The following is a 15,299-nucleotide window of genomic DNA, read 5'->3' as shown; positions in this document are numbered from 1 at the left end:
GAAAGACCTGAATATTTATTTTGACTGAATTTTGTTTTACCTTTAGCTGACTTAAAAAAGCTTAATGCTGTAATACAGTGAAAAGTCGTTAATCCGGACTTGTCAGGACTTCGGCGATTCCGGATTATAGGTCATCAGTTTAAATCTGGTAAGATGGCATGCAGAAATTACAAAATTAAAAATATGAAACCATAATTTATGAAATAAAGAGTAATTATGATCTAAAGGGTATCAAAACTTACAAAAAAAAAGCTTAATATTTATTTGTTTACTTTATTAAACATTTATTTCAACAAGCGCATGCGTAAAGCATACATTACGCATAGTTGAAATTAGAAAATTGCAACCAGAAAACTATTTGATGTGTACTCGTGATATTTATAATGACGAGGAATTTGATTTAAATCATATCAAAGATGGAATACATCGAGATGAACTACTACATTTAGAAAGGAATTATAAGCTGAATAAAATAAAAATATCTGCTCTGAAGATAAGGATAGTGCTGACAGATCAACTTTCAGTTCATTGCGTGCCGCAATGCCCCCCCCCCGCAGAGCAGCGTGAAATTGATAAACAGATTTGAGAATGGTTAAGAAACAAAGGATATGCCTTTATCCATTTTTTACAGCAATTCCACTTTTTGTTTAATGGACTTCGAAACATACTTTCGCTTTGTAGATCCTTTACATATTAGTAAATATATATTGGAAATTCTATTTGACATAATCGAAAGTTCAAGCTTACTTTTATAAAATTGCTCTAACAGTCTGCAAAAAATAATAAGCCGGATCCAATTCGAAGATTAAGGAACAACGCAATCTGCAACATTAACTGAATTAGATAATTTTAGCTTATCTTATACCGTCCGTTATACATTAAACGCGCATGCATAAACGTATTATGCGCATGCGCACACGCATATTCGCCGCCGTAAAGGTCTTATGCGCATGCGTAAACGCGACACATGCGCAGAAAGTTTGTAGCTTTGAGGTTCGGATTATGGGTGTCCGAATTAAAAACTTTTGACTGTATTATATTTTAGGTGGGTAATGTTTCATAAATCTCATCTTGCATCTTATGGAAAAATATGACTTTGAGTGTGTAAGTATGAAAACAGAAGATCTATGGAATTTCTTCATAGGTTTGTTGAATAATTGCACACATAACTATTTTTAGCAGTTTGACTTGCAGAAAGTAAAATACACATTATTATTCTAATAATATTTAGCAGAAAAAACTTACTGCAAAAGTTATGTGTCAGCTCTCATTCGATATGTAGTGAGTGAGAAAAAAAAAAAAATCAGTATTTTGAGGATACTGTGGATCTTAATGTATGTAATGTGTATCTACACTGAGTTGTACTAAAAAAAAACCTGTACAGTGGAGAAAAAATGACAAGATGGCCTGGCTAATTAAGTCAGTCAAGTTATGCAGTATGATATTCTGTAGGTAGATACTCTCTTGGCCTCAGGTCACTAAACACCAGAAATGTGTTTAAAAACTACTTCTGGAAAAATAGGAATTCTTTTCTACTGATGCTGATTGGCACCATCATAACATTGTGAGATATCACTTTTCAGAAAAGTTTTATGTGTGCTATTTCTGTATGAAAAATATACGTAATGTTAAGTATTTTTTTTTTAAATTTCTTTATGGATAGAATAATGTATAAAAATTATTTTTTTCTAGTGGCATTGTTTTTTGCTTGTTGATTATTATTTTTTTACCCTATTTTCCTCATATGTACTTAAAAGTATCTTGTTTTTGCAATAAGTTATTTTTAACCATATTTTAATTCCCCCCCTTTTGAAGCATACATCCATGATACCAAACGGTAGACTTCCATGTGATTTTCCTGGAACAGTAGTTGAGAATATTCTTGTTGATCTTCAGTCAGCATTGCCTTTTGGACAGCTTTGCTTGTTGGAAGACTCAGCCAGCTTCTGGGCAGCTGTAACTTCATATATTATTTACAGAATAAGAGTTCATATAAATATACCACTTTCTCAGAAAGCTCTGACCTCACTTCGACAGGCTCTAGACCATGCTTTGGCACGATTTACTGGAGCTAAGTATGTTTCTTTTGTAGTTTTCTAAGCATTTTAAGTATATGAATTCTGTGTGAAAAAGTGTTAAATCGATTTAGTATTGGTCTGCTTAATTATATGTTACAAGGGTTATTTTGGTATATCATCATTAAGGAATAAAGTGCAAAACATTTCTGCATTTGATAGACTCTATGGGCCATCCAGAATCCAATACTATAAAGAGCTGCAGATATCGGACTGTCAGTATTTACTGGACCAGATAATTTATAGTATAAAATTGAATTGATTAAAATTGGAGTGCATTCAACTTGCAGGACTTTAAGAAATCAGTATTTTGTGTAGCTGTCAAGCTGACGAATAACTGCCAAAATATGTCTTGGTATTGTGGGAGAAAGGTTTTTGGTATGTACTTGGGTATGTACTATACCATTTCAGTGCATTGCCAAAGTTCATCTGACGTGACCAAGGGTGGTGTTTGCTTTGCCACTCATTTGCCAGTCAGCTACCAGATGCGTCCAATGGGCAACATATCGGCAGAATGGATCAGTCAGGGCAGTAGTCTGGCTTGTTAGCAGTGAAGAATTATTGATAGTCATCTGCCATCTGCTGTTGGACATTATCCTGTTTAAAGTTGGCCATAAGAAACCTTCAAAGTAAGGGAGGACAACAGACTCCAAAACTTCGAACATGTAATGGTGACTGTTCAGTGTGCTAACAATGCATAGATGGACATTGGAGTAAAATCCAACAGAACCCCAGGCCATAACTTAGAGTAATGGACTGTACTGTGGTGAATAATACAAGGGTCATGTTATCAGTCTCAGATATGGCCATTATAGTATTTTGGACAGAATTGAGAATTAAAAAGGCGGATGTGCCACCATCCAATAATACATAAAGATGCAAGCAGTTAGTTATGTAACAGACTGTTCTTCTAGCATTCTTAATGGAGCAGAATGATCTATCTATCAGTGCCTTGGAGATAGCATGCCTGTTCATTTGTTATGTGGTATGATGAGGCTGGTGCAATTTTTTAGTCTGTCTCTTTTGACCCACTGGTTCCATCACCCACCAGTGGCTGAGAGAGTTTGATCCCAAGCAAACGGGATAGCTGCATGGTTGGTTTTCATGGTTTTCTCATGTGTAATGTGAATACGACTTAGTTTCCCATAGAAAGTCTTCTACTAAAAAACTCTTCCTTTAGACAGATAACCTTTATGTGCTTTGTTATATTGGAATAACCTATCGTAACCACTGATTCGACAATCAAGTATTTGTATTGTGATTTCATCCAACATAAGCACCAGTTTCTCATCATAATTTGCAATCTCTTTAAGCCACAGTTTCTTCTTTCTGAAACTCAGAAATCTACCTTTTTTCTGAAAGGCTTACTGAAGCTTTCCAAGCAAAGAAATATCAGAAAGGCACAATTCCGGTGCAAAACAGCTTGCTGTTTTCCTTAGTGCTACTGTGAGGCATTACTGGTACATGATTTGTATATTCCTTGCAGTGTTAATAATTTTTGTGTCTTGTTGAGGTCTATGTATGGTGTAAATTACAAGCTAGTTAGACATTGTGTTGCATTTTAAATAGAATAAAATTCCATTAGATATATACATTGTTACTTTGTGAAATGCATCTTATGTTAGTGCAGATATGTATTTCTAATGTGTTGAAGAAGTTTCTTGGAAGTGAGAGATGTTTCATTTCAGTTGAAATCTAAATGATTTGCTTGCTTTTAGCGTATATTTTGAATGTGTGTGGCAGCATTAAGAGGAAGTTTAATGTTAGGTCAATCAATAGTGTCAAGTAATTACAGAGATTATTTTTGACATTTTTTAATAGCAATAGCATCATTTGATACAATTTTTACTTATTCAGGTATGTATTTGTGACAAATTGTTTCATTTTGCAATTCTTTTGTTGCAGGATATTTACTTAAATAAGATGTAGTTTTTCTTTTATATTGTTAAATTAAAATGTTAACATGAAATATAATGAACAATAAGGGTAATTATGTAAACTGAGAGAAATTTTTACATATTTTGAGGCCCACCAGTGGCCGAGCGGTAACGTCGCTGAACACTGGTAGTTCGGTCCGAGGTTGGAATCCCGCGAACGGGCTGGCTGCATGGGTGTTTTCGTGGTTTTCCCCATGTGTGACGTGTATACGAACCAGTTTCCCTTAAAAAGTCCTTCACGAAGGCATCCCTCCCTTAAGGCAGATAGCCCTCGAGTACTTTGCTGTAATCTATTAAACCAAACCTAAACTAAACCAAAAAATACATATTTTGAGAGTAGGACTAATTAACAGAAAAGCATTGGGCAATTCAAAATAATACAATCTGATTTCTGAGTAGCATAATTCCTCATGATAAGAACTGATCATACAAAAGTTTGAAAATCATTCGATTTAACAATGCTGTTTGTTGCACTTCTTGGTCTTAGACTATTTTAGTGAACCTTATCTCATTTACAAATACAGCAGTCATTGTAATATATAGATATCACATCATTTTCAGGTAAAAGTTGTCAGAAAATGTCCCATTATTGTAAAAACTGGTATATTAATCTTTTTACATTTTTAGCATGATAATTAATTTCTTTAATAATTAAACTGTACATCTCTCTAGAAGTTTTTAAAATATATTTCCTGAAATAGCTTTTGGCAATCAACAAATGCATTAATCAGTTTGATCACCAGACTGCTATCAAAATGAGCATTTATAGGACTACATACCAAGTTGATTAGCTACCATTTTTTCCATTTGAAGATTGTTGTGTACCCAAGGAAGCTTTTTTTTTACATGTGCATAACACTTTAACTTATAAGTTTGTTTTTTGTGTATGGCAACCTCATTTTTATTCTGTGAAAACAAGTCACCCATAAGAGAATTGTTGTTCTATATGTTTGAGCAAATTTGATTAAAAGCAGGAATCACCTAATTAACTGCAAATTTTCATGCAGTAAGACAGATTATTGAATAAATTGCAAAAGAAAAATTTTACATCGTCTTTGCTTCCAGCTGAAGTATGTGTTAATCTTGATTAACAAAATGGAGAGAAAGTGTCAAGTTTGTATTTATGTGTGGGTTGAACTATAATAAATTCAATTTGATGCAGAACTGTAAACTATTTTGCAGAAAAACTCTTCATTTATAATTTTAACTAAACAACACAGCATAATTTTAGGGGTGTGCCAAATATAGAAACACTGCAATGAATAATAAATTAATATGTTAACCACAGCTGTTCTAAATGTCATGTTTTTACCTTCTTTCTGTGAACCGTTATAATTTAAACATAATTGTTCTTTTACTTATGCAAGACATTACAGATTGGTTCATTAATTGTGTGACTGTGTCTGCAAATACTGTATTTACTTGCATATTTCCCTTCTTACTCTATGAATTCCACCACATGAAAATCAAAAGGGAAAATTTAGGTGGTGCGTAGCGTATCTGAGGGGAAGACTTGAATGTAGAATGATAACTCACTAGAAAGCACATATGACATTACTGAATTTATACATACATTCTGACGTTACTGAATTCTGTATTTGAAAGAAGTTAATTATTAATTTCAACAATATTTTTTTTTCTTAAACACTGGATTGTCCTATCTGTTCACTTCTTTTTCATTGTTACTATAAATCTAAATTTCTAAATATATGTTCAAAAACCAGGGTTGAGAATATATAAAGGGGAAAAATAAGCAAGTATATGCATTATATAAGGGAGAACCCAGAAAAAAGAAAAAATGATTAAGAGGATAATTAAAAAATTACTTAACAACAGACAGCTACAAAAAGGAAAAGCAAGTACAAAAGGCAATTAAGAGAAATATTTGAACACAGGACCAACTTGGTAGATATCACTTCCCTGCCAATTGAGCCAATTCTCGGCAGCTGTTTTTGACATCACTGTCTAAAAGGAACATTGTTCTTGATAGTTCAGTTTCAGAAAAAGGAAGTAGTTGTTCTTGATAATTCAGTTTCAGAAAAAGGAAGCAGCTGTTGTGTGCCAAATCTAGGCTGTATAGGGGAGGTGGTTTTAGACTTCCCACTTGAACTTCTGCAGTAATTCTTGAGTTTGGCAAGCAGTATGTGGTACGGCATTGTCATGCAGGAGAATGTCCACCATTCAGTGTGCCAGCACATTTGTGAAAGATGGCTTCATGTAACCATGTCAAAGTGATACTGTAAGGATCAGCTGTAATAGTATGCCATGCTTCAGCAAATAGATCAGGATAACACCACATGAATTCTAGAATATGGTTATTGTAACATTACAGAGGCTGTTCGCACATTTTTTAGACGATTTTTGTAAGCGGTAATAAAAAAGCGTTTGCTGCAAAAGAAGTAATTGCAATTGTACTATGTTTTTAAAAGTCAAAATTATAATCAGTGGCTTGAAAGTTTTGTTTTTATTCAAAATGGCAAATTTAACAAAGCAGTGGTTCAAAGGCTACATTTATGCTTTTTCCGAAGAGAAATATGCATTCTCCGTTATCAAAAAACGATGTGAGAGTCATAGTTTTGTGATAGCTAAAGCATCGATAGGTAATATCATCAACATGAAAGGGGGAAAAAATGTCAAATTGGAGCCTCAAGTGGGACAAAAATTCCAAACAAGTATCCAAGGAAAAAACGGACATCTTCGACTATTGCAAAGGTACGTTGTTTAATGTTAAAAGAAAATCCCCCTAGTCAAAGGACAATTGCAAAATCATTAAAATGCTCGGTGTCCACTGTTAACAAAATGATAAATGTTGATTTAAATCTTAAGAAAGCGAAAAAACGCAATGTGCATCGTCTTCTTCCAAAGCATATTGCTCAACGCAGGACACTCTGCAGAATTCTATATGAGAAACACTTATCCAAAGAAAAACGGAAAACAGTTGTCACAATAGATGAAGCATGGGTGTATTTAAATGATTGTAACAAAAAAAAAAAAAAAAAAAAAAAAAAGAGCCATTTATTATCATAAAAGGGGAGGAAAAAATTTAAGTACATGGTTTGAAGAATCGAAAGTTTTTCTAAGGGGTTCATGATTTTTGCTGGTTTTTCTTATAATGGCAAGTTAAAAATAAAGAGAGTGCAAAAAAATGTCAATATTAACTCCAAATACTATCAGGAACATATTTTATTGACAATTTTTCTGAATGCAATACCATCGCTTTACACACAGTGCCATCAATCTGTGAGACTCCATCAGGACAAAGCTAGCAGTCGTACATCAAAATCCACTGCAAATTTCCTAAAAGAAATGGAACAAAAAACTGGTATAAAGGCGATACCCTTCACTGATATCCCTACTAAATCTCCCGATGTGTCACCTATTGATTTTTGTGCTTTCGGACTTTTAAAAACTGCATTATCCAACGGGAGGAATGGGATAGAATACCTCTTCTGCCACTTCAAAAGGCATTATTATCCTGGAAATTGCTGTGTCGAAAGATAGTTCAGAATAAGGGATGTCAAATAGAACATTTAAAACACAAGAATTTTATGTAATTTAGTTTTGTGAATACAATATACATCGTCTAAAAAATGTGTGAACAGCCTCTGTACAAGCAGAGTGTAACCTTAAACTACTTTTTCATTAGTGATCCAGCATGTTTCCACCCCATAGTGACTCTTTTGGTTATGGGAATGAAATGATGAAGCCAAGTTTTATCCCAGTAACGATGTGTTAGTGAAGTGCTGGCTGTCAGAGTAGTGAAATACTTAAATCAGAATGCTGAAGAAACAGTAGCGTTCACATCATGTAGCTTTGTCTCTTGAGACAATGCACGTGGCACTCATCAGACGCAAACCTTGGAATATCACAACATATCAGGAACAGTACACTGCTTGTTATTAGACCTGAGTCCCAACTGTAATATGATTACACTCACAGCTACCCATTGATCATTTCTTCAACTAGTGCCATGTTGATTTCTATTGTTCAAGAATTTGGACGGCCACATGCTGCTGTATTATGTTTTTTCACTACCTCTTTGCTACTGAAAAGAGCAACACCATTTTGCTACATGTTGTCTGTTCATTGCTTCTTCACCATAAGTTTCCACAATTTGACTGTGAACTTCAGATGTGGACACATTCTTTGCCCATAAGAAATGAATCACTGCCCACAGCTCTAAGCAAGAGCACTTTTCTAAACATCTTGCCATTTCATTCTCTCTGACTTGCCTATGAACTTACACTACTTATCCGCACAACCACTGCAAGATATAACTAGCGTCATCTGTCTCCATTCTTGGGGGGGATATTCGCTGCACAATAATAACTTTTCAAATATTGCCTCTCGTCACCTCTTTTTTTTTTTTTTTTTTTGGATCCACCTACATATAAACATGATACATTCTTGGTATATTCTATTCTATCTCTTATATTCCATTTCGCTTAGTTCACATAATCATTTGTGAAATCTGGGATAGTTCTCAGAATTTCTCACTTCTGTGGCATCAAAATCAGTTAACGATATATTGAAATATATGTCTGGTTCCTCAAGATGCATTTCATGAACTAAGAGACAGTGCGTCTGTATAATAATTGATAATACTTTTTAAACTATTGAACCAAAAGACCTGCATTCGTGACAAGTAGGTTACATACCAGACTATCTTATCAAAAAGTTTTTGCTGCATATTATTAAAAAATTTCTGTAGCATCTCACTGGAAAAGTGCTTTTAATATCTAAACAGTTACAAGCTGTCTCTCATTGCAGTGTCAGGTAAATATTCTGGATTTGTTCTGTTATTCAGATGATTTTGCATTATGTTCAAATTCACAAATTGCATGTTAAGCTTTAATATGCTATTGATCACGTTGCTCAACAGATCATCTACAAACTCATCTTTCCCTGAGATGGAATTCCCATAGTGTGCATTCCATTGCATATTAGCCACTTAACAGTTTCTTTTCTTCGTCATATTATGACAAAAAATAAGAATATTTTTTATAAAAACCTCCAGTGGAACGGTCTAGCACCAGGGTACTTGGGTTAACGAGAACCCTACCCCTTGTAGAACGGCTAAGTTGTTTCGAATCATATCCAAAAAGTAACTGAAACATAAAATCGAGCAGGTGAAAAACTCAAATTACATAAATCTCACATCCATAAGAACCAGTGACAAATGTTGCAATAATGGATGGCCGTTATCATGATTGTAATAATGAAAACATACAACTAAGATGCACAGAAATAATCTTTAATTTTCATCATCCGCAAACTTCACTAGCATCATCGCAGTTTTAAATTCCTCAGTTAGCTTTAATTTTTTATAAGCATTTTTATGAAGAAATTTGTTATATAAACCCAAATCAGCAGTCAGAACTATTACAAGTGTTGAATTTATTGATTTATGCTAATTTTTATTTCCATCGTAAAAAGCACGTTTTTCCTTAAAGTTGGCTTTTTTTGAACAAGTAAGCGAACTGGAAAGAACACTTTACGAAAATAGATGTCAGGATTTAAAATGTTTTATTGTTATTACATATCTGTACGATTCCAAAGAAGAATTATTAACATCAAGAAAGTAGGATTATTAATATCAAGTTCACAAAAGTTCTGAATTTGCATTAGATTATCTATACTTTCCGTTTTTTCATCACTAGAGAAGTCAGACAACAAACTGTCATTACTTCCAGAATCATTTAGTGAAATTTCAGAGTTATCTTCAGTTATAAGCTGCTCATTATAACTCATTTCTTCTTTTATTTTAGCTCCAAATTTAAAAGAAATAGTATTCGCAGTAGCCGGAACACCAAACTCGTGAAAAAGATATTTCGCGCCTTTACTTGCGTTCGGGCAAAACTGGGAAGTGGTTAATAGCATGTGGCACCCATCAGGCACAAACCTTGGAAAATAAAGAAAGTGCCATTTCCAAGTACCCGAACGGCGTTTGGGCAAAACTGGGAAGTGGTTAATAGCATGTGGCACCCATCAGGCACAAACCGCCATTTCCAAGTACCCGAATGGCGTTCGGGCAAAACTGGGAAGTGGTTAATAGCATGTAGCACCCATCAGGTACAAACCTTGGAATATCACAACCCAAGTAGCACACAACGTTGCAAAGTGGTTGTGGTAACTTTTACGACATCTTTACAACATTGCAAAGACACAAAATATTTGCTGTTGCATCTTGCCAATTTGTCGACATCTCTGAAACGTAATGATATGACCGGTTTTAGACATGGTCATTTTAGCATTTTTTCTTAGTTCAGCATTACTTTTAGAATGAAAAGATACTAAATCTGCCCTTTCAAGAATCTGAAGTCCGCATAAGATTACTCCGCATAAGAACTGCAATGTTTCATTACTTTATTACATCTAAATATATTAATCTAATGTAGGTTCATGTAATGAAATGTAAATTTAATGTAAATACTTTTGATTTATTAAATTTAATTAATACTAAAAATACATCCTGAATAATTGTTTAAAATTTTGTTAAAATAATTAATACTTAAAATATTTTTTATAAATGTTATAGCAAAATATTTAAAAATGAAACTAATCTATAAAGTAAGTTATTAAGTTATGCATTTTATGTACTTTAAAAATCATATTTCCTAAATCAATGCAAATCACATGTTAGCAATTACTTTACTACTGAAATATGACTTTATTTTTGAAGTAAGGCTTAATTGTGAATTTTAGATGTGGACATATTCTTTGCCCATAAGAAATGAATCGCTACGCACACCTCCAAGCAAGACCACTTTCGGCAACAATCAGAATTATCCTTTACTTCTGTGTTGGTTTCTTATAGAGAATTAATAAATTAATAATTTACTAAGGAACCTGCTATGTGCAGAAAGAACAGATACTGGAAATTAATCATCTAAGTTAGCATTTTCACATTGGTGTCATTATAAGGTGAATGCTTTATCAAGAGAATGTAGCATGTAACAGATATCAAAGTAGTAATAGTTTTCGAAATTTTCTTAAACAGGTGGTTTACTGATCACCAACTGTTTAAAACTAAGAATTCACTATATTTTTAAATGAGGTAAAAAAGCAAAAATTAAGTTTATAGATTTTATGCAAAATTCAAAATCTATCATTTTCTTGCGACAGTCTGATACTTTAAATTGTTGTGTAAAACTTATCAATCATTTCTCATTTATGCTCTCAATAAACATATCAATCATTTCTCATTAGTGCTCTCAATAAACATGATAATTTTAAATAATTTGATTACTATATTAACTTATAGATTTTAAATTATCATCTGAGTTATTTTTCTTAAAATTATTCCATTGGATTTCATAATTCTCTCAAGAACTTGAAAGCATATTCTTTGAAAAGTGTGTTAAAAACTAGACATTTAAAACAAGATATTTGAAATTGGCATTACAAGCAGCAGAAAGTTGCAGTTGGCCCAACTACTCTGGTGTCTGACCATCCAGAAATGTCCCTTGTCAAGCGATTTTTTTAAAATTATTTTATGGGAGTTTTAGATTTATATTTTATAGACTTATGACTCTGAGAATGCCGACAGTTGCATAAATTATTTAGTTTTTCTCACAGCTATTTTTAGCAGTGCAGGTAATTAATACATCTGCATTTACCTAAAGTATTTTATTATCTTTCAACAGAACCTTTCATTTTAACTCTAGAAGCATTTACTTCTTTCTTAAAAAATGCAAGAAGTGGTCGAGGGTTCTAGATGAACATTTTTGTAAAGGTAACCAGTGTGTACATACATATTTTAGATTTTTCAGATTTTCAGTATTATGCAGTTGGAATTGTTTAAATTTGTCCTTGCTTTTAGCAACCTTTTCAAGATAATAATAAATATCAACAATACATCCACACTTATTGCAATGAACCTGACCCTTCAGTGCTAAATTTAAAAGGTGACAGATGCATTCCATAATTTGCAAATATGAATTTTCTTTTCTTTAAATACCTGCAACATCAACCTTCAAGCATGCACCTGGTGCATTGTTGGCACTAAGTGCTAACTTGTAGAATTGCACTCTCTTTTAAAGTTTTAATAATTAGCTGTTCTATATACTAAAGGCCTGTCAAATCTCCTTCTAAAAAGGTGACAGAAAGTGAAGTACACTCAATTTCGGAAGATTCTGGATTAAAAAAATTAAACAGCATTGGATACAGTTTTGCATCAGTATTATTGCTTCCATTCGTAGAGAGACAGAATGGAAGTATTTTAATGCAAATAATAATTGAATATTTGTTTTTCATACCAATTTCTTGAACTCATTTCTTCTACAATTGCAGCAATTTTTGGCCTTGCATTTCAGTACTTCTTTGTGGTTTTACTGCTGGGAAATATTGTTCTAAAAAAGTTGCAGCATGATCCCATGAATTCAATGGCATATTGTGCACCAGTAAAAAGGCTGAGAACAGGCATTCTGTATTAATAACATTTTGGTCTTTTATTTACACAGAAAAAAAAAGTTTTTTTTTTCTCTGTACAACTCATATTGTCCTTGTGTACACACGTTTAAGAACATTAGCCTTTCCACCGTGCGAAATCAAAAAATTGCAATGACAAATGATGCAAATTGCAATATTACATTTCCTTGATGAAATAATGGAAGGAGTCATGAGTGTATACAGTTTTTGAAAAGTACATGAATATTTTACATTTTTCGCAGACATAACTAAGACAAAAAATTGCAGTGTCTGAAACTGTTTCTGGGAAGCACAATAAACTTGAACAAAATAAATTACCTCAATGTTGCTTTGTGCTCATTGGCTAATATACGCCAGATATCCCACAGTGGCACTTGATTCTCATTGGAGAACTGGAACATGACATTTTCAGACACGTGTTTCTGACCTCTGGGCGCTGTTTGCAGAGGGGTGCCAAATGGTCTCTTAAACAAGATTTTCAAATCACGATATTTTTTCGAGGGCTGGGGGTCGCCAAAAAGGCACCAGTTATGCTCACTACTCCACTGGTTTCAGACTCGTACGCAAAGCAGAAACATGCCAAAATGACTTTGTTTTTTTATATCCATATAAAGAAAAAGAAACAAGCATTTTCAAACACCAAAAATAACTTTTGTGGGATTAAAGTAACAAGGTATTAAGCCAAGCAACATAAAAATCATGAGAAATTTTAAGAATAAGAGAAAGTTAGGAGAAATATGTCGAAAATCCGGCTGGCAGGAGTATGGACAGAATTCGGGAGGCACCTGCCTAAATCAGGAGACTTGACAACTGTGAAAATGGCTTCATAGAAACAGCTTTCTTACCTGTTAAATAAAAATTTCATAATTATAAAAATTATTAGCAAATTTAGTGCATTTGTCTGAAAAATATTCGTCTTCATGTTATTAAATGCCCCTTTATGTATATAGTTTTAGATTTGAATAGCAGTTGTATAAAAAATATTCCTTAAGGGCACTTTGAAAAATTTATGTGTAAATTAAAATTGCTTTATTTCAATGTTTTAATTACCATGCTTCAATCTGGACAATTTTGAGGAGATAGTGTAATTTCATAGCTGTGATTTTTCTGATATATTTATTGTTGGATATACTTATGTTCTGCCCCCTGGAAATGTGGGATTTTACAATATAATTTTTTTTTTCTTTCCAGTTTTTGTGACTGTGAGGCCGATTTCCTAAAATGCATTGCTGAATTTTTATATGAGAGTTTATCATGTTTTGTATCTACTGGAAGGTTTACTTCCAACACTATATATTCTTCTGCTCCTGATGATGAAACTTCTGTTTTGGTAATATTTCAATTTACTGATTATTATGCAGAATATTAATTTTGAATTTAATTTTCTTAATCCATAATATTAATTCTGAATTTAAGTTAAGGTACAAAATGCATAAGAAATTATGAAGGATAAATTTTCTTTGTATCTGAATGAATTTACTTATTCTGGATTTGCTGTAGAAAACTGATAGTGCAAAGCATTTGTTTAGCTTTTTATTCATTTTTTTCATTTTGTCAGTTAATATATCAAATTTCAGCACTTTTTAACATTTTGTGCGACAGGGCTATTTGGATTGCCTTCTGAAGTGTTATATTTAGCATTTATTAGCTAATTTGTATAACTTCATATTTTATGCTTTGTTTTCAAAAATTTCACTTTTAGAGTACTTCATTTTTAAAGTATTACATTAAAGGGAATAGGAAAACATAAGATTTCAAATTGCAAAATGTATGCCATATAACAACAAATCTCACGACCAGATAAAAGTAGCTATGCCTAGCCACAGGCTTAATGTTTTCTTCTTATTAAAATTTGTTTTGAAACTTATCTATTTCACCTGTTTATTAATATTAACCACTTGCGCTAAAAAGGCGTGCCATGCATGTTGAGATGCATTTGTCTCAAACTGTGGGTGACGTGAACACCACGCCGATGGGCATTTATCGCAAAAATTAAAATAACATGATGCACACGTAGCTTAACAATGAGATTGTTTATTTCTCGAGTTACAGCTCTGGATTGCACTCGCAGACGCAGAGCTGCGTAGTTGCGACATTTTATCGCTTCTTATATTGTAGCTCATGGCACCGCAACCATGAAGTTTAGTCGTAGCGCAAGTGGTTAACTATGAAGATGTTATGTATTTTTATAAGTGGGTCAATAAAAAATTTCAAAATATGGCTTTGTAAAAACATATTTAAATTGTATTGAGCCAAATATGATGTTGAGTTTTCAATTTTTATTATTTTTTAATTTTGCTTTCATACTGCCAAAGAAATATGCTTTTTGAATTAAATCCATGCATTAACTATTTGGAGCCCAAATATGGAAAAGTTTTATTGCTGTGTATTAATTAAAGGTTCTGAATTTGCCTCTCAGTGAAGATGGTTTATGTAACAATGCTATATAGTATTAATATTTTGTTCATGTTATTTTCAGAAATAGTAATAACTAAAGTATTTCTAGCTCAGTAATTAGATATTTATTTTCTACTATTCAGGAATGATTTTCACTGTAGATAAAATACTTGCAAAATCCGTATGCCATGAATGAAATTACCGTAAAGAAGATAAAGGTTCAAGCTTCAGTTTGAAAATTTATGTTGCCAAGTAGACAAATTTGGTTTCAAGGAAAAAATTCAGATGGATAGAATGTTGTTTTTAAGTCTGTAACTATAACACAGAAATTGTTTGCTTATTTTCATAGTATTCTTTTAATGAGATATCCACTTGCATCAAATATTGAATAACTCTTGAGTTGCAGAACATTTTCATTACTGTGATGAAGAGCACTTAGTTTAGATGTCTTCAAAATTGT

At 32.9% G+C, this 15,299-nt stretch overlaps 1 protein-coding gene across 7 annotated transcripts in view; it reads left to right on the top strand.

Moving 5' to 3' along the window:
* Nucleotides 1–15,299, top strand: part of LOC118183667 (uncharacterized) — a 315,563-nt gene that overhangs the window by 261,199 nt on the left and 39,065 nt on the right. For all 7 annotated transcript variants that reach the window (XM_085808069.1, XM_085808070.1, XM_085808072.1 and 4 more), the window contains 2 exons: nucleotides 1,816–2,075; nucleotides 13,634–13,772. In XM_085808069.1, coding sequence (XP_085664195.1) covers nucleotides 1,816–2,075; nucleotides 13,634–13,772 — 399 coding nt within the window. The remainder of the gene's footprint in view (nucleotides 1–1,815; nucleotides 2,076–13,633; nucleotides 13,773–15,299) is intronic.

The sequence above is a fragment of the Stegodyphus dumicola genome, chromosome X1 (assembly GCF_044657685.1).
Source record: "Stegodyphus dumicola isolate Sdum_Otavi_A_Nest chromosome X1, ASM4465768v1".
Taxonomy (NCBI): Eukaryota; Metazoa; Arthropoda; class Arachnida; order Araneae; family Eresidae; genus Stegodyphus; species Stegodyphus dumicola.
The sequence above is the reverse complement of the archived record's forward strand: the minus strand, read 5'-3'. Positions and strand labels throughout refer to the sequence as shown.